This window comes from Passer domesticus, chromosome 1, assembly GCF_036417665.1.
Source record: "Passer domesticus isolate bPasDom1 chromosome 1, bPasDom1.hap1, whole genome shotgun sequence".
NCBI classification, from domain to species: domain Eukaryota; kingdom Metazoa; phylum Chordata; class Aves; order Passeriformes; family Passeridae; genus Passer; species Passer domesticus.
The window spans coordinates 157,098-174,789 of NC_087474.1; the positions used below are offsets into that span (position 1 = coordinate 157,098).

Here is a 17,692-nt window from a genome sequence, read left to right on the forward strand (position 1 = left end):
TTTCCTGCTTCTTGGGGGCTGCAACTGAGGCAGGTTGGGCCCTGCTGCCTGTGCTATATAACCAGCCCCACAGCACCTGCTGGCTGTTCTGTTGGGGGTTAAGATGAGCCCAGAACCTTTGAGGAAACTTGGTCATGCTGCTGCTTCTGGGGAAAAAAGATCTAAGAGGAAGCTGAAGAGAAAGGAAGCCTTTTCAGTCTATATTTACAAAGTACTGAAGCAGGTGAGTAAATGTTTCTTTTCTGCAAGAAATTGCTTTGTATGTAAAGTAACTCTACTTGTTGTATGTTGGTATCATAAAGAGCAAGGAGGAAAAAAAATCTGGGTTTCTGGAGAGATGGGGAAAGAAAAAACAGTGTAAGTGCAGGTAGAGTAGAGCCCCAGCTGGAGCTTAGAAGTTGAGGGGGTGGATTCTAGGGGTGGTAGAGATGGTTCCAGAGCAGAAAGTGTTTCCCAGAGGGAATGAACTCTGGCGCTTAGCTCTGCCTGAAGAAGTAATTTCATGCAAGTCAGTACAGTAGAAATAGCTGCTTCTGGCCTTGTGAGTAGATGTCTGGTGATTTTTGATGGGGAAATGAGAGCATTTTTGGAAGTGGCCATGAGTTTTCTAGGCCACTGTTGTCAACATGAGCCCATAAATAGGACTTGGAGATGGGAGTATTTCCATCCCTCACAGCCATGTTTTTCATGGGGATTGTGAGGAGGCTTCTGCCAGTGCAATCCCAAAACTCCTACAGCATTATGGGAGCCTATCCTGAGTTTAAAGTGGCCCGTGATTTGAAACCCTCAGGGTGGCAGCTCCGGGTGCTTTTGGAGTTGGGGTGCCCTGTCTGGGCTGGGCACCGGAGCTCCCCCCCTCTCAGGGTGCTGGGTGTGTGAGTTCGAGCCGCGTCGGTTCCCCCCCGGCAGGTGCACCCCGACCTCGCCATCTCCTCCAAGGCCATGAGCATCATGAACTCCTTTGTGAACGACATGCTGGAGCGGCTGGCGGCGGAGGCCTCGCGCCTGGCGCAGTACGGGCGCCGCGCCACGCTGAGCAGCCGCGAGGTGCAGGCGGCCGTGCGCCTGCTGCTGCCCGGGGAGCTGGCCAGGCACGCCGTCTCCGAGGGCACCAAGGCTGTCACCAAGTACACCAGCAGCAAGTGACCACCTGGGCCCCGGAGACCAGCCCTGCAGGACGAGTGCTTGGTCTCACTCAGCTGAAAAAGCAAAGCCTCATGTTGTCTGCCTGCAAATAAAAAATGCATAGATATACAGATCGTGTGTTTGATCTTTGCATCACAAATTGTGAGGCAGTTTAAACTGTGGCCATGGGGATTGTCTGGGAGGGCTGGAAGAACAGCTGTTCTTTGGAAACAACCATGTGCAACTAGGAGCAGGGAACCCAGGGTATGCCTGGGCAGAGCTGGGGTCATTGTGGGAAGCATAGTGGGTTCTCTGCAGTTCTCCCAACTCCTTGCTATGGCTTTCAGATTCCTGACTGCTAAAAACTTCTGCTGCCTTTGACTTTCCTGCTGTTCTTCAACTGCTTCCTAACTGTGGTGGGTCTTTCTGCCCAAGTTAGCATTTTATACTGGTCAGAGTAGATGCTAAATCTCCCTGGGTCAATAGGATGAAATTAGCACTGGGTAATGGGTTCTTATAATGTTTATAAACTATTTTCAAAGCTGTTGTTCTTTGTTTGGTTAGGATTTTTTTTCTGGTGGGCTGTGAGAATGAGAGTTTTTCCTTGTTAGCTGTTCTTGTGTATTGTTTTTGTTATTGCTGTTGTTTAATTTAGGTTTTGCTGGGGCTTTTTTTTTGGGTGGTTTATTTATTTTTTTTTTTGGGGGGGGGGGGGGGGTTTCCTTCTGGTGAAAACTTTCTCCTTTTCTGGGATAGGCAGAACTGAAGAAAAATGAGCTTCACTGATGGGAAAAACAAACTGTTTTCTTTCTAGACACATGGTCATTGTTTCTTCCAGTGTCTTTAAAGAGAACTTTATCTTGCAGGGCTCTAAACAGGGCTAGGACTGGGCTGGTGTTCTGCCTTGGACCATCATATTAATGACGGGCCCTCACTGCCTTTCCTTGTATCCATCCCCAAGTGCTTCCTACAGGAGGGATCCAGGGCCCTGAAGGGAGCACGGGCCCTCTTTTTCTGTGGACACTGGGCAACCCGCAGGGCTGAGTGCTGTGCAGAGCCATGACCCTGTGGTGGGTGGCTTGGCTGCCCTGTAAGCACAGCACCTTCCTGGGGTGTGGGGGGCTGTCCTGGGTTCCTGCAGAGAGATGCTGCCTCAGGGTCGGTGGTGGAGTGAAGAAAACACGTGGTCCATGTCCTGGGAGGAGATCATGGAACAGTTTCAGTTGAAAGGGACCTTAAGGCCCATCCATGTCCACCTCCCTGCCACAGGGACACCTTCTACTAGACCAGGTTGCTGCAAGCCCTGTCCAGCCTGGCTTTGGATGTTTGGGCATCCAACTTCTCTGGACAACCTGTTGCAGTGCCTTTTGTCAGCTTCAGGTTGGGGCTTGATGCCTGGTTCTAATGTCTTATCTTCACAGACCTTATCAGGGTAGGAGTACCAGGAGGAGCCAGAGCTGTGCTAAGTTTCAAGGTGACAGTAAACGGGGCAGTCCTGGATTTCCCCAGCTTGAGAGGTGCTGCTGAGTCTCATGAGCTGTGACAGATGCTGATCTCTCATGGGGGCCAGCCTGAGTGTATGTGATGCTCCTAGGGAGTGCACAGGAGGCAGCAGCACTGAGCATCTCCCCTTCAGCTCCATCCCTGCAGCACCAGAGTGGGGCTGGCTGGGGAGAGAGCCAAGGGCTGTGCTGGGTGCTCTGTTTCCCTTTGACAGCACTGAAGAGCGATCTCTTTGTTGTGTCTGGCCAGCAAGCCAGAGCTGGACTTGAGCAGAGGTGTGGGCTGCAGCTCTTCTCCTGCCTCTAGCCCTCGTGGTGGCTGTGCCGTGGGGACAGGCTGTGTGGCTGGCACTGGGGGCAGAGAGAGAGCTGTGGGGATGCTCAGCTGCATGCATGGGTTGGGGGCAGTCCAGCCAGAGGGGGAGGCTGAGCAGGTGAGCAGCTCATCTCCTGGCTGAGTCTGTTCTGCTGCCAGGTGTCTGCGCTGGAGTTCTGATCCACCTAAGGTGAGGAGAGGCAGGTTTTGCCTTGATCCATGATTGTGGAAAGGATCTAGGTTCTAAACATACCTGCAAGTGAGATTAAAACATAAATGAGGTTAGATGTTGGAAAACAAAGTGATAATTAAACTTTTTTTTTTAATTAAGAGAGAAAAGCAAAGAAAATAAGGAAAATGCCAAGAATAATTGTGAAAAACACAGGAAAGGGGTGACCACTGCCACAGGTCCAGAGCTGGCTTATGGAGTGCAATGGGGGAGATCTGTGCTGGGTGTGATGGGTCTTTCCCTGGTGAGCTCCCTCTGAGAGCCGGCAAGCAAGCCAGGGAGGGAGCAGAGCCACGGCAGCCAGGCCAGCAGCGTGGGGCGTGAGAAGCCTCCTAGGAGCAGCCAGGACCGTTAAGGACAGCAAAGACTTCGACGTTTTGTAGATTTTGCAGCCCCTGTGGCAAGTTAGGAACTTGGTTACAGAGAGTGTTGAAAGGGGCAAGGTCACAGCCGCCTCCTGTCAACAGCAGGCGTGTGGAGATCTTCATCTTCGCTTGCTAAAATGTCATTAGCAGCTCCTTAGTATCTGGTGAAGTTTGCCTGATGTCTCAAAAGTTTATCACTTGTTTGCCTGATGTGTCACCTACAAGCCCTTTTAATGACCCGTAAAGGGGGTGCCTCATTTTCTAGAACGAACCCGTTTCTGTTGGTGGTTGGAGGCAGTTCAAAACTTTAACTTACAGACCTTTATCTCTGAGGAGGCAATGGAGAAACACTCCTTACTTTTGACCCGTTCCCTGCAGCTCGTTCCCGTTTCAGCAGGTGTCGGAGCCGCTCTCGGAGGGATGGGTGGCAGCGCCGAGGAGCAGCGCGGAGCTGCAGTTCTCCTCCTGCCCTGGAGATGGGTCTGTCTGACTGCCGGATCTCGGCTCCTGCTCTGCTCTGCCGCAGAGCCCGCTGCCAGCTCGGAGCAGGCTGCCCGGCACCGTGCCCCTTCCGCGGCCGGTGCCCGTGCGGACGGGGCGCTGCTTTGTGAGAGGGGAGAGGCTGTCTCCTGCCGGTGTCTGATAGAGCATCGAGCACCGGCTGAGCCCTGGAGTCGGGATTTAAAGGTGTGGGTGCTTGGTTCCTCAGCTCTCCGCTTTTGCATCCTGCTTCGTGTCACATCCCCCTCTTCCCCCACCGCAGCAAAGACCTGAAGAATGGAGTTGGACATTGGGCTCTCTGCTCTCGCTAGATCCCTGCACGTCCTCAGAGGTGTGACAGGTGGTGCAGAGGGGCAGGAGGAGGAGGCTGCTCTTGGAAGGAGGCAGTTCTGCGCTGACCCTGCCCACACTGTCCCTTTCCCGTTTCCCGTGTCAGGGGCTCATCCCTTGCCGTGCGGAAATGTGCTGCTCGTGTCCCCACAGAGTGTCCCGGGATGCTGCACAGGATGTCACACAGGGCTGGCTTTTCCTGAGGGCTCACCCCGCGTTCAGCTGATGAGCTTTGCTGAGAGCCATGCCTCAGCTCAGCTGCTTTCAGACCGGGCTTGTGGCTCCTGTGAGATGTGGGCAAAGCTGCTTTTAGGCTCTGCTGCCCAGTGGCAGAGCACTGCTCACTGAGAACAAGTCAGAAGTACTCAGGTCACACTAAAAACAAAACTTGGAGCCTGTGCAGGCTCTCTTCCAAAGTGTCCTGGGCCTGCCTTGCTCCATGAGAGTCTTTGTCCAGGTCTGCTTATGTCTTCACAGTCTCACAGCAAGTTTTTAGTGCTGCAACACTGCATCACTGTCTTGTTGCATGTCCCTGGCCCCACGTCTACGTTCTGACTAAGCTATGCATGTCTGTGGGATAGAAACAATTTATTTTTTCTTTGTCATTTCTTCAGCCTCTCAAAAAGAGCATTATAGTGTTGGATAAGTCTTCATGAAAACATCACCAGTGTTGTGCTGTTTTCTGTTCTCTGAGAGAGCAATGGCTTAGGAGCATGTGCTTTCTCTCACATGGAGAAGGACCAGGAGGCAGAGCATCCCTGAGGTCTGTTAGGAGTGGAGCAGGTTTGAGGGGAGGGAGCTCTTTGGGCAGTGGAGGCTGGCAGCAGTGTGCAGACCTGTGTGTATTCTTGTGCCCATGTGTGTCCCTTGGCAGCCGTGCTGCCAGGTGGTGCTCCGGTGTCTCATTAGACACTGCTCCAAACAGCAGAGGAGCAGCTCCGCACAGAGAGGAAAATGAGCTGTGATGGATAGCCCTGGTGATGCCAAAGCTGTTAAAATATGAACCTCTGATGTGCAGCCGGGGTTCCAGCACGGACTCTCATCCTCTCTGAGCTCAGCTGCTCGTGTGTGGGGATGGGGCTGCTCTGTGTCACTTCTCTGCTCAGTCTGAGTGCTGGCAGCTCGTGGTGGCCTTGGAATCCCTGCGTGGAGGAAAGGAGAGGGGGATGCTCAAAGGTCAGGCAGGCACTCCCCGTCACCAGTGCACTGCTGCCTGAAGCTCTGTCACCCCTGATGCTGCCAGGGCTGTAATGGGACTGAGCGTCCGCGGCATCCTTGGAGCTGTCTCTACCCCTGTTCTCCCCAGCAAGTGCTGCTACAAGGAGTTTGTTTCCTTGGGTTTTTTCTCTCTTTTCATGCTCTGTGTGCTCTGGATTCCTACAATAATGCTGCCTTCTTCATCTCCTCTGCTCAGGATTGTGCCTCAGGGTGTGGGAGGTATTCAGACTAAGTGAAAAAGTAAGTCTTATGTTGTAACCATAACTTACAGGGCCATGTAAAGGGAGTCAGGAGGCATCCTTGTCCTCATCCTTGTCCCCTCCCTTGTAGCCCTGCGTTACCTGATGCCAAACTGGGGAGAGACAGGAAGACCTGCTCTCTGGTGAGGTGCTCCCTGACGTGGAGCCCTGGGGCTGACTCGCAGTGTCCCTGGTGCCTGGAAGCTGCTCTGGGGCTGGAGGTCACTGGGATGGGGACAAAAGGCATATAAGCAATGTGTGCTGGCCTGGGGTCAAGACAGGTACCAGTGGTGCCCTGTTTGGCCTCTGAGGAAGAGGAGGAGGATGCTTCCCTGTGGCCCCATGCAGGGTGTGGGGCTGGGGAAGAGGATGACATGGGCAGAGTGGCCCCATGAGGAATGGCTGCTGCAGGCCACACGCCGTTTTCCCATTAGTGAGTGTTTAGTTCAGCGTTTTAAATAATTGTGTCCTCGGAATGATATTTAAAATCCATTTGGGAGGCAATGAGGCGGGAAAGTGCCTGTGCCATTGTGATGACGCTGCGCAGGCCGTGCCACACATGCATATTACAAACTCGTTACAGGCTCGTTTCCACGCATGCTGCTCCCTCCCCACAACCTCCTTCTGAGCTCTGAGTGCGTCTCCCCCACCATGGCTGCAGTGCTTGGCCCTATGGGACACTTCTGTGACAAGACACCATGGTGTCCTGTGGGGTGAGGGATAAGGCACAGCCAGGTCGTGGCACCTGGCTGCTGTCCATGGGAATGTGAGCCACGCCTGGTGAGGAACTGTTGTTCAGGTGTCCTGGCCTTCACCTGTGGTCACTTTCTGACCCTTGGACTTGTGTCACTGCAGCTTCCTGACCCTGAAGCCCCAGGGCTTTCAGCTGGGGTGCTCTGGGCACTGCTGGAGGAGCTGTGTCAGCTGTCCTAGGCTGGCTCTGAAGCTGAGGACAAGCCTGTGCTCCTGAATGTCCATGGCAGAGGCACGAGCTGGAGGGACTGGGTGTGAGGGAGCTGATGGAGCAGCAGCAGCCTCAGCAGTGGTGCTGTGGGTGCTGGTTAGTGGCTGGCTGGCAGAGTGGCCTTGCTGCTCCTTCTGTTTCTCTCTGACTGCTGTGTGGGCACTCTCTGTGCCCCCTCAAGCCATGCAGGATGGAAATCCTGTGTGGGAGGTCAAGGCAGTGTTCAGTCCTCATCCTCTCCCTCCTGATCATGTTTCAGGCCCCCTAGCCAGGCTCTCCTGGCTGTGGTTTTTCTCAGTGCTACCTTGTGGCCAAACACTAGTGGGGTGACCTTTCCTGGATGGCCTTCAGTGCAGGAACAGTGCTCAGTGCCAGGGGCTAGGTTGGGATTCTTTTCCCAAGCCCATAGCTGGGTGAAAATGATGGCATTGGTTCCAGGAACAGCACAAGTTGTAAAGACAGGTTGGAGGGGAACTAAGGGTTCTTAGTTTGTCCTTTTCCTCATCTCTCAGGGAATGCAGACCTCCTGTACCCAAAGCTGCCCAAGTCAGGGCTGTTGCTCTGAGCCCCTCGCCTGGTTGGAGGAGACGCTGAAGCTCGAGTGTGGATTCCAGAGTGGAGCTGGAGACACAGCCACTGCATCCCTCGGGAGAACAGTGTGCTCCCAGCCCAGCACCAGGGGGATGCTGCAGTGCTCACTGGCACAGAGCAGCTGTGCTGTGGCAATGGGAGTGTTTGGCATGATCCCAATCCTGGGACTGGTTCGTGGACCCTCTTCAGCTTCAAGGTTCTCACACAACACTTTGCTCAAAAGGAACACAAGCAAAGTCTGACACCCTGTTTGACCAGCACCTCCAGCCACACCACAAAGAACTTGATTTCAGTTTGGGGCCAATGTGACAGTGTTGTACAAGCTGTTTTTCCCAGGGCTCACCTCTCTGCCCTTCTGTATCCTGCAGCCTTTCTGCCCAGGCAAGGGGCTGATTCCCAGAGCAGTGTGTGGTGCTTGTGAGGGTCTTTTGGTCCCTGTGAGCTGCCTGTGGGGAAGAGCTCTGTCCTTAGTACTTCATGACTTCTCACCCTGAGTCTGATCCAGGCCTTTCCCAAGCTCCCCCTCACCACCCACCTCCCTGCCATGGTTGTCCCCACCTTGCTCTCCTCTTTCTCACTGGGGGCACTGTGTGGAGCAGGGGCTCTTTGCAGAGCCAACAAGCACAAAGAGAGCATTCCCAGGCTGCCTGCCACCCCTCTCCTGTGCCTAGTCCGTGCTGGTGATTGCACCTAGCAGCTGAAAATAAGCTCTTGGAAGAAGGGGAGGTGGTGATGAGCAGCTGCCAAGCCAGGCTATTTATACTGGGTGATTCAGGCCCCTGCCTGAGTCCAGCCAGATGCAGGGGAGCTGGAACCCAGGAGCAACCTGCAAAGGACAAACCCTTGAACGAGAGGGTCTTTGCTGTAATAGCTCATTTACTGTGTGGCTCAGACTGCTCTGGCTAGTTGCCTGTGATGGACTGCACCTCCCCTCCCCGCGCTGCCCCTCAGCGCTCGCTGCAGCCCGCTCCCTGGAAGGATTCTTGCAGTGTGAGGTCCTACCACAGTGAGCACAGCCTGAGCCCAGGTGGCTGGGGACACCAGCACAGCCGCCTGGAGCCCCTGGAGTGCCGGGATCTGCTGGTGCAGAATGCACTCTTCACTGGAGACCTGGACATGTTGCAGAAATACTTCACCAAGGGCGCGGCCGTCAATCTCATCATTGAGACCAGGGGCGATGTGCTGCGCTGGACCAGCAGCAAACGTGGTGGGTATGGGGGACTGCGACATGGGGGGATAGAAAATGCCCAGGATGGGCTCCAAGGAGAGGGCTCAGGCACCTGAGAAAAATATTGAAAGGAATCCCCAGTGGTGAAGAAGGTCTTGAGAAGAACAGCTTTAGTGTGAGGAAGGAACTTTCCAAGGCTGCACAAGAAGAAGTAGCAGGCTTGTTGAAGGTGGCATGAGGCAGATCTAAGGGGAAATAATGAGAATAGAGGCCCTGGAAGAGTTGCTGGAGAAGCAGATCCTCAGGGCTGTCCTGTTAGAGATTGCTGGGATGGATGTGAAATACATGTGAGGTGGGGAGTGTGCGTGGGTGGAGAGGCATCAGAACACTGCTCTGTTCCATGACATAGATTTGACAAGGGGAGCAGAAATCCAGTGTATGAGAAAGATGGTGGAAGCAAACTTTCCTCAGTGACAGGAGGTAGGAGCTGATCATTCTTGGTGCTTCTGTCTGTACATCTCACTTGTCCATCTCGAGCTTGTCCAGGCACATCTTGGGGCTTCCACGCTCTCTGGTCCCTTTTACTTAGCTTCTCATCAGCATTGTCCATAAGCTCCTCAGTAAGAATGCAGCTGGTGTGTTTGAGGCAGGGGTGTGCTGGGCAGCCTGGATGTGTCCTTGTTCTTCTGCTGTCAAGCAGTGATGTGGTGCAGGCAGACTCCAGAATTTAAGAGCACCAAGTGGGGAAGGCCTTTAGTTGTTTTTGTCCTGGTTTAGGGCAAATCTGGGAAAGAGCTTCCTCACCAGAAGGCTGGTGGCAAAAGCCTCTCATCTAAGAATGGAAGAGCTGTTGATGCAGTTGCTTTCCCAGAGGAGCAGGCCAAATGTCCTGGTGCTTAGGCAGACAGCGTTTTGTGGGGATCCACTCCAGCAAGAGACAAATAGGGTGTGTGGGCTTGCCAATGCACATGCTGCTACTTGTGAGGGGTGAAGATTATTCACTGAGTTGCAAGATTTGTATGAACCAGGTTTTGAATTGTTACAGTCTACTTAGGAATGAAACCACTAAAGGTATTACCTTCCATGTAAGTGAGATAATTTGTCAGTAAAATACAGATTGGGTGTGGTAACTCCTGTCTTGTGCCAGGCTGAGAGACACTGGAGCAGCCCGTCTCTCTGCTGGTAAAGGCTTGTGCCCAGAGAAAATGGAACAATGTAAAACAACCTCATGTAGAAATTTCTATGATCAACAAAGTTTCAAGACATGAAAAACCCAACCAAACAAGATCATTCATCAAGAACAAAGCAAAAATGTGCTGCTAAATTTGTCTGATAAGAATAGAGAACAAAAACCAAAACAAACCTTCAAGCTACCTGAGGCTTGTCTCTGTATCTCACTGACTGTGTAGGGACAGGTTCCTAGAACTCAGTGACCTTAGCAGTAGGTTCCAGCGACCTTGTCTTTCCCAGATCACCTCGCTGGTATTTTAAGGTGCCCAGAGGAAGTGTAAACTGTCTGGTGTCACTGATACCTTACACCACTTCCTGCCTCCCTGGTGTGTGAGTGGGAACCTCAGGCTCCCATGGGATACCTGCTTACATCCTTGGGTAAATAGAGGGTCCCATCAGGTGAGAACGTCTGCCAGGGGCTTTCCTTTCTTGACCTTTTTGTAGGCTACATTTCAGTTAGACAAGGTGAAGTTTGCACACACAGAGAAAACTGGATACTGTCAGCAGAGAACTTGCTCATTTATTTTCATTACTGAGAAGGGTAAAGTTCCCTGTCTTACACTCTGCTCTGGTCCTCTGGTAATTGTTGCTTGGTGGTCTGTTGGGGTCACTTAACTGGTGTTTAGCTGCATGATCTGACTAATTCCATGACACAGAGTTAAAGTGGGCTCTACCAGCCTCCCGTGCAGTTTGACATGTTCTCCAGATCACATGGTGTGAACAATATGTGCACGGTGCTAGTGCCACGTGAGCAGGGCATGCTCTTCTGTGACCGAGGTGGGAGGGCTGGCTGTGTGAGCCAAGTGGGGTCAGAGGAAAACACCAGCTCAGGTGACAGCACTGCAGTGAGCAGCCCCATCAGGGGAGTGTCTGAGCACTAAAGGGAGCACTAAAGGGAGCACTAAAGCTATGCAGGGGCTCTGTGCAAGGCTGGATATCAAGAAAAAGGAGGAGGTGGGAAGGGCCTAAAGCATAATTACCTCAAATTTTTCCCATCTTTGTACCTGTTTCAACCATTTATTTGGCTTTGATTAAAAATAGCTGTCTTGTAGCTTGTTTAAAAATCTTTCTAGTGCCAATGGCTCAGGTGCAACGGTAGATGGGTGTGCATTGCTGGAGACGTGTGTGGAGCCAAGGGATGAACAAAGGCATGGAGAGGTGTGTGGAGCTGCTGGGGTCATGCTCTTGTGGTCTGGGCAACATGCTGAGTAGGCATGAAACCATTTCCCTCTCTGTTGTTCTAGTGATGTCTCATCCCCATTTCTACCCTTCAAGCTCCCTGCCCTTCCTGAAGGTTTTCCCTTCACAGCAGGGCACTGCTGAGGTACTGCTGCCCGAGTGGAGAGCCTTTATCAGCCTCTTGGCCCCAGCATTTGGTCACAAGGTTTCCCAGAATAGAACAGCTGAGACTTGAGCTGTGCCCAGGCGGAGCCAAAGCGAGGGGTGAGATGTGTTCCCCCTCCCTGTGGAACGCCCTGGGCTGGCAGGCAGGCAGGCTCTCGGCCCAAGCACAGGCTGCTGGTGGGGCTGTGCCTCAGAGCCTGGCTGGGGTGCACCAGCAGGTCCTGTCCTGGTCTCTGAGGAGAGCCTGGCTGGGCGTTATGGGCAGCGTCACGGGCGGAGGAGACGGGAGCCAGGAGCCCATCCGCACACGGCAGGCACACGGCCCTGCCCAGGTGTTCTGGCAGGCCCTGCTGGCTGGGGACCAGGGCACTGTAGCCAAGATCCTCGGGGAGCCTCAGAACAACCTGAGCCCCAGTGCTGTGTTTGACACCAGTGACCTGGAAGAGTGGAAGAACTACCGCTTCAACCCCCGCGGGCTGAGTACGGGGAGCAGCTGTGCTGTGTGCTGGGGGGCTCAGCCCGTGCTGTGTGCTGTGGGGCTCAGCCCGTGCTGTGTGCTGTGGGGCTCAGCCCGTTCTGTGTGCTGGGGGGCTCAGCCCGTGCTGTGTGCTGTGGGGCTCAGCCCGTGCTGTGTGCTGTAGGGCTCAGCCCGTGCTGTGTGCTGTGGGGCTCAGCCCGTGCTGTGGGGCTCAGCTGCTGCTGTGGTTCTGTGTTATGGGTGCTCCTTGGCTTGCAGAGTGGTGGGAACGGCACCAAGAGCTTGGGGATGTGGTCAGGTTCTCCTGTGCTCCTTGTGGAAAGGGGTTCCTGTTCCTGAGAGCACAGGGTGCATCCAGGAAAGCTGGTCCCTCCCACAGGGGTTGTTTAAGTGCTTGGGAGCTGCTCTGCGTGCAGCCTGCTCTGCGCTGTGGGCTCCCACTGCGGGTTGTGCCAGACTGTCACAACATGAGTCAGGTCTTTGAGACAGTGCAGGTTGAACCTGGCCCTGGGAAACACAGATGACATCCTGCCTCTGCAAGAAGGAGCTGGGAGGATGTAGTGTGGAACACACCATGCAGTCGGGGATGTCCTCCAGCTCAGTCTGGATAGGCAGCAAGAGGCACAGTTTAAGGAGCTTTTTCCTGTAGCATCTGCAGGCTGTTAGCCAGCAGAAAGCACCGGCTCAGTGGTGATTTGTGCTGGGTCAGCATCTTTGAGAGCTGGCACATTTCAGCCCCTTGCTCTCTCCTAGGTTCTAGATGTCCAGCTCTGCTGTAGCTTGTTGTTTGCACCCTGCTCAGGGCTTGAGTCCCCTGTGTGTGACAGTGGGCTTTGACACCTCTCTACTGCCTGGTCCTCATGTTTGTGGTGCTACACACGTGGTGTTTGGCCCAGCCACCTCATTGCCATCAGCTCTGCTCATGCCCCAGGTGCCCCTGACAAGAGAAACCCCTGTAGCCCCCGAGCCACAGGTGAGGGGCACGCTGCCCAGACCAGCCTCTGCTGCGGGCTGCTGGTCCTGGAGCTCCCTGTCTGCACGGCTCTGTGGCCTGGGAGCCTTCCAGGATCTCCGCCTTTGGGGCCAGCCCGGATGCAGGGATCTTGCAGGGAAAGGACTTGATGTCCCTTGAGGGGAAACACAGGTCTGTCAGGGGGCTGCACCTCAGGTGCTTCAAGGAAAAGGGCAGGTGTTTGTGCACCGCGGCTCCCTGACCCCTCTTCCCCTGCAGGACTGTGGTCGCTGAGCTACGAGCAGGAGCTGACCACGCCGCTGCACATCACGGCGGGCCGGGGCTACGCGGAGTGCGTGCGGCTGCTGCTGCGGCGCGGCGCGGCCGTGGACGCGGCCCCGGGCGGGCGCACCGCGCTGCACGCCGCCTGCGCGGCCGCCAGCGCCGCCTGCGCGCGCCTGCTGCTCGCCGCCGGAGCCGACCCCGAGGCCGTCTCCGAGGATGGCCACCGGCCCCTGCACCTCTGCAAGAGCTCCGACTCCATCGAGTGAGTCCTCCCGCCGGGCCGAGCCCAATCCCGAGTAGGAGCGGTCCCTCCTCACCCCTGGAGGGGGGTCGGTGGGTGCGGAATGGGGCTGGCCCTGTGCCTGCTCCTGGACCGGGATCACCTCTGGGTCCAGCAGGTGACTGCAGGCTCGTGTCCTTAGCAGATGCAGCTGAGGAGCCAGTGGTCTCGCTGTAATGTTCAGGGCGTTCCTGTGCGGATCCACTGAGCTTGTGAGCAGGCACCAGGTGTGACAACACTTAAGAGGTCTGTGCAGAGTTAGCTGGAATTAGGGTGACAGCATCTCTGCTCACCAGTCATCCTGGCTTAAAAACGCTGCTTCAGGGCATGAGGAGCAGGGATTTTTGGACTCTGGGGAAAAGCAGGGGTGGTACAGATGTGGGAGCTGGGAGGTGGAGATGAGGAATGGTCAGCAAGTCTCCTCGGCCCACACAGGTGTGTCCGGCAGCTGCTGCAGCGTGGTGCCAGCGTGAACAGTCAGACGGAGGAGGAGATGGACACAGCCCTGCATGTGGCAGCACGGCACGGCCTGGCAGAGCATGTCCAGCTGCTTCTGCACCACGGGGCTGAATTGGAGGTGAGGAACAAGGAGGGGCAAACACCGCTGAACGCTGCCTGTGCTCAGCAGCATCAGCCCCAGGACATGGACCGCTACTACCGAGTCTGCCAGCTGCTGGTGCAGAGCGGTGCCAGGATCAACGCCGAGGATCGGGACCGGCAGCACCCGCTGCACCTGGCCTGCAAGAATGCCAACGCTCAGATCGCAGAGCTGCTGCTGGCCCACGGCGCCAACGTCAATGTCATGAACTACGGCGGCAACACGGCCCTGCACAACATCCTGCAAGTGGCTGCCTACAAGCGGGAGCATCGCCCCGAGCTGGTGGTGCGAGCGCTGCTCAACCACGGAGCCGTCCGCATCTGGCCGGGCTCCCTCCTCAAGGTGCGGGCGCTGTGCGGGAGGGGAAGGCTGTGAGCAGCACCAGGGCCCCCGCGGGCCCTCCTGTCACAGCAGGGCTTTTCCAAGGCAGCCTGTTCGCTGTCCTGCCCTGCTCTGCCCAGGGCCTGGGAAGGGACAACTGGCATTATTGGTACGGGAATCCCTGATGCCTTCTCCTGGAGTGTGGTTTGCTGTAGTACTCTCCTGCTTGTCTGCTAAGCTGTGTGGACAGCACTCACCCAGTTTTCATCATTACTTGCTCTGGAAATTGTTGGTCCTTTTCCTCTGGAGGTGTTTCTTCTCAGGGGCACACCCTCCAGCTCCTGCTGTCTCTGCAAGACAGCTGCAGACAAAGGGTTAATTTCCTGTCTTAATTCCTGAGCACTGCAATAATTACCCAGCCCGGAGATCAGCAGATTGCTCTCCCCTTTGGGAAAATACAGGAAAATCAACAATTAACACTAATTAATCTCCTATTAACGCCAGATAATGAGGATCACTGGTACAGCCAGAATAGACTCTGACAGCTACTGCTGGCCTGGGCCATGGGGAGTGGCAGCCCGGAGCCAGGGAAATCTGCCTCTGTGCGGCTTTGCCTGGGTGGGGTGCTCTCCAAAGGCTGCACTGTTGCTAGGTACACGGCACTGGTGTGTCACCTGCACCTACACCAATGTGGGACACACCAGAGGTGTTGTACAAATACGTGTGAAGTCCTCTGCGGTTCTGTGCCACCCTTGGCATGGCCACAGCACTGCTCTGGACACAGGTACAGCTGTCTCTGCAGCTGTGCACCAAAGAGGCACAATCCTGCATCCCTGAGACCCCAGTGTGGCCCTCAAAGGAGGCATGGTGTGCTGTGCTCTGTCTGATCACAAAATGAATGCCGGTCCCTGCCCTGGAATGGCTCGTGCTCTGACTGCTGAAATGGGAGGTAAGGAGTCTGGTGTCAGCCAGAGCGTTGGTGTTTATGAGCTCCTTGCAGCAGTGAAGCTGATGGAGATCATCTCCCCAGCCATGCACGATGGTCCCTGTGTCTGAGGAGGAGCTGTGGGTTGTGCTGAAGGCAGCCAAGCTGTGCATGTTGAGTGATGGCTCAGCCCTCCTCTTTGCAAGGAGGGACGCTCTGGTGCTTCATACCTGCAGTGGTTTTTCTCTCCTGGGTCAGAATGGGGGAAGGACAGGAGTTCACCAGATTTACTGCATCTGGATCGAGCAGTGCTTTAGGAGGTGACAGCGGGGCTTGCAGGATCTTGCCAAATGATGGTGATCACCTGCTCTTGATGCCTTAAGTTTTAGCTTCCATATTTTCTGGATTCTGTACTGCACTAGTATGTAACTCTGAATTTCATATAAAGTGTTAGCAAGCTTTCTTCACAGCTCAGTCACACAAACCCATCCTTTTCCAGCCCCAGAACCAAGGACACTATTCCAGCTTCAGGCCCAAAGAGTGTAAACAACCATGAATTGAGGAGAGCAAACTGGAAGGATGGGAATGCATAACCTGAAGCTGTAATTGGACAATTAACCCCAATATGTAAATGGACCAAAACTTTTAAACATATGACAACTGGTGACTTGGAGTCCATCTTGGGTGTAGCCTCAGCCAGGCTCTTGTACTGCCCAAGGTGTATCCTTTGAAGGCCTTTTTAATCAAGCCCTACTTTACTCCTTTAGCACTGTCCAGCCTGTGTTCCGGGTGGCCTCTCAAGGCATCTGTCTCTCCCTGGCCAGGTGCTGCGGTGCTGCCACAGCTGCCCGCGTGTCATCGAGGTGCTGGTGAACAGCTACAGCCACGTGCGTGTCTCCGAGGACTGGGTGGCAGCGGTTCCAGCAGAGGTGGTACAGGTGAGGGAGCAAATGCCAGCGCTGCTGGGGAACACGTGCCTGGGTTCTGAGGGGCTGCTGGGGCACCCAGGCCTGGAGGGGGTTGGGTGGAGCTGGGGCTGGCCGGGGCGTTGCAGGCACAGGGATGGTGCTGCTGGGGGCAGGGAGGATGCTCCATTGTGAGGCAAGTGGATGTTGGTTCTACCTCTGGTCCCAGGGTGATATCTTCAACTTTGCATGCCTCTGGTCCTTTCTTCTCTCTTAGAAATACCCCTGTTTCTACCAGTCACTTTTCTCCCTGGGGCGCAGACCTCGCTCCTTGCAGCACCTGGCTCGCTGCACACTCAGGACCCTCCTGGAGGGCCGGCTGCTTCTGGTCCTGTCCCAGCTGCATCTGCCAAGTGCCCTGCACCAGTTCCTGCTGCTCGGCTTCGAGGACGTTCTCTACTAGGGGTGGCAGTTCCAGTCCTGCTGTGCCTCTCTGTGCAGGTGTTCCACCTCTGCCAATGCAGTCTGTGCTTTTGCAGCTACCCCCTTCCCCTCACCCCACTCCTGCCTGGCCACATCAGCCCCCTGTGCCAAGCCTGCTGCTGTGTCCCAGTCCCAAGCAGCCTTGTGCTCTGCATCACGCACCTGTTTTGGAGTGTTCTGTTTGTCCATACTAATCCAGACAGACCCCAGACTAACAAAAGGAGGCATGGGAATTAGGGAACTTTGTGGTACAAGGAGCAAAGACACTGCATGGATCACAGGCTTAGTAGTAGGGTGCCAGTTTCCCTATCCCAAATCCAAATACTCTAGCCTGTACTAGGCAACTCTGGTGCCCTCCATGATTGCTGTGGTCCTGTCTTTGGTCAAGTTGCTTGGTCTGTACCCAAAGGTGTTTGGAATAAATCCTGTTCTTTATACTCATCTGAGCATGGCTTCTTCATTTCTTTGAAGGCTGTCCTGACAGAGCTCACCTGACATGCCATGGGTGGTGGCATTTGCACTCAGACCTGTGCACCCACCTGTTTTTTATTGGGAAATGTGTGGTGGCTGTTCCAATCAAACCATTCCATGAAGGTACAATGTCTGGGTTACCTGGCTCAGGAGCCTGGGGCAGGCTGGCTGTGCTTGTGCAGCACGGAGGACCTCGCTGCTGGTGAGAAGGAAAGTGTCCTGGGGCTGCTGCTCCCCTGGGCACAGAGCAGCCAGCACCAGAGCCCTGCAGGGTCCCACTGCGGCCTGGGCTGCACCACAGCCTTGGCAAGGTGAAGGGAAATGTTTTATCCTGTGACATAAGACACACTTATGATGAAAAGGAAGCATTATCATCCTTCAAAGATCTGCTGTAAGCAAGCTCCATTACTGCCTCTGGCTCAAGGAGAGCCCTGAGCACCACAGCTGTGGCTGGCACAGGTACCCAGGGCAGCACTCGCTGCCTCCTCTTGCTGTATTTGCTCTGCCTGGCCTCTCTCCACGGCCACGGCGACAGTGGGACCCTGCAACATGCAGCTCTGAAGAAAAGGCCGTGTGGCAGACCCAGTGGTGCTCTCTGTTCCTGCCTCTCCGGGCACACGGGCTGTAGCTCTGAGCCCTCAGCCCTGCTGCTCTGAGGATGGGAGCCCAAAGCTACGCTGAGAGGTGGATGTGCTGCTCCTGATCGTGCACTGCTGATGTGCCACAGCAGGGATGCTAGCAGGGTACAGCAGGGCTGTGTTCATGTGCTACAGGTGCACACAAGGTGCCTGGAAAGCACTTGTGCCTGCCTTTATGTAGGTGCTATTGCATAGAGATGGTACATCTCAGGGGCAGAGAGGTGAGGTGTTGGC

General features: G+C 55.0%; 2 protein-coding genes across 2 annotated transcripts; both read left to right on the top strand.

The window, feature by feature from the left end:
* On the top strand, positions 1 to 1,396 carry LOC135286772 (late histone H2B.L4). Its single transcript, XM_064399995.1, has 2 exons — positions 1 to 223; positions 910 to 1,396. The coding sequence occupies exons 1-2, from the start codon at positions 104 to 106 to the stop codon at positions 1,144 to 1,146; spliced, it is 357 nt and encodes a 118-aa protein (XP_064256065.1). The 5' UTR covers positions 1 to 103; the 3' UTR covers positions 1,147 to 1,396.
* Positions 1,397 to 11,379: 9,983 nt separating this feature from the next.
* On the top strand, positions 11,380 to 16,478 carry ASB10 (ankyrin repeat and SOCS box containing 10). The gene is made up of 5 exons (XM_064399771.1): positions 11,380 to 11,602; positions 12,832 to 13,099; positions 13,553 to 14,057; positions 15,786 to 15,899; positions 16,144 to 16,478. Exons 1-5 carry the CDS (start codon positions 11,380 to 11,382, stop codon positions 16,327 to 16,329), a joined length of 1,296 nt encoding a protein of 431 aa, XP_064255841.1. The 3' UTR covers positions 16,330 to 16,478.
* The last annotated feature ends 1,214 nt before the right edge of the window (positions 16,479 to 17,692 follow it).

Excerpts from the sequence above, each read along its gene's own strand:
- ASB10 (XM_064399771.1), top strand. The coding sequence starts at position 11,380 with ATGGGCAGCGTCACGGGCGGAGGAGACGGGAGCCAGGAGCCCATCCGC. Across the intron at positions 11,603-12,831 it reads CTTCAACCCCCGCGGGCTGA|GACTGTGGTCGCTGAGCTAC; the intron begins GTACGGGGAGCA and ends CTTCCCCTGCAG. Across the intron at positions 13,100-13,552 it reads AAGAGCTCCGACTCCATCGA|GTGTGTCCGGCAGCTGCTGC; the intron begins GTGAGTCCTCCC and ends CGGCCCACACAG.
- LOC135286772 (XM_064399995.1), top strand. The coding sequence starts at position 104 with ATGAGCCCAGAACCTTTGAGGAAACTTGGTCATGCTGCTGCTTCTGGG. Across the intron at positions 224-909 it reads TTTACAAAGTACTGAAGCAG|GTGCACCCCGACCTCGCCAT; the intron begins GTGAGTAAATGT and ends CCCCCCCGGCAG.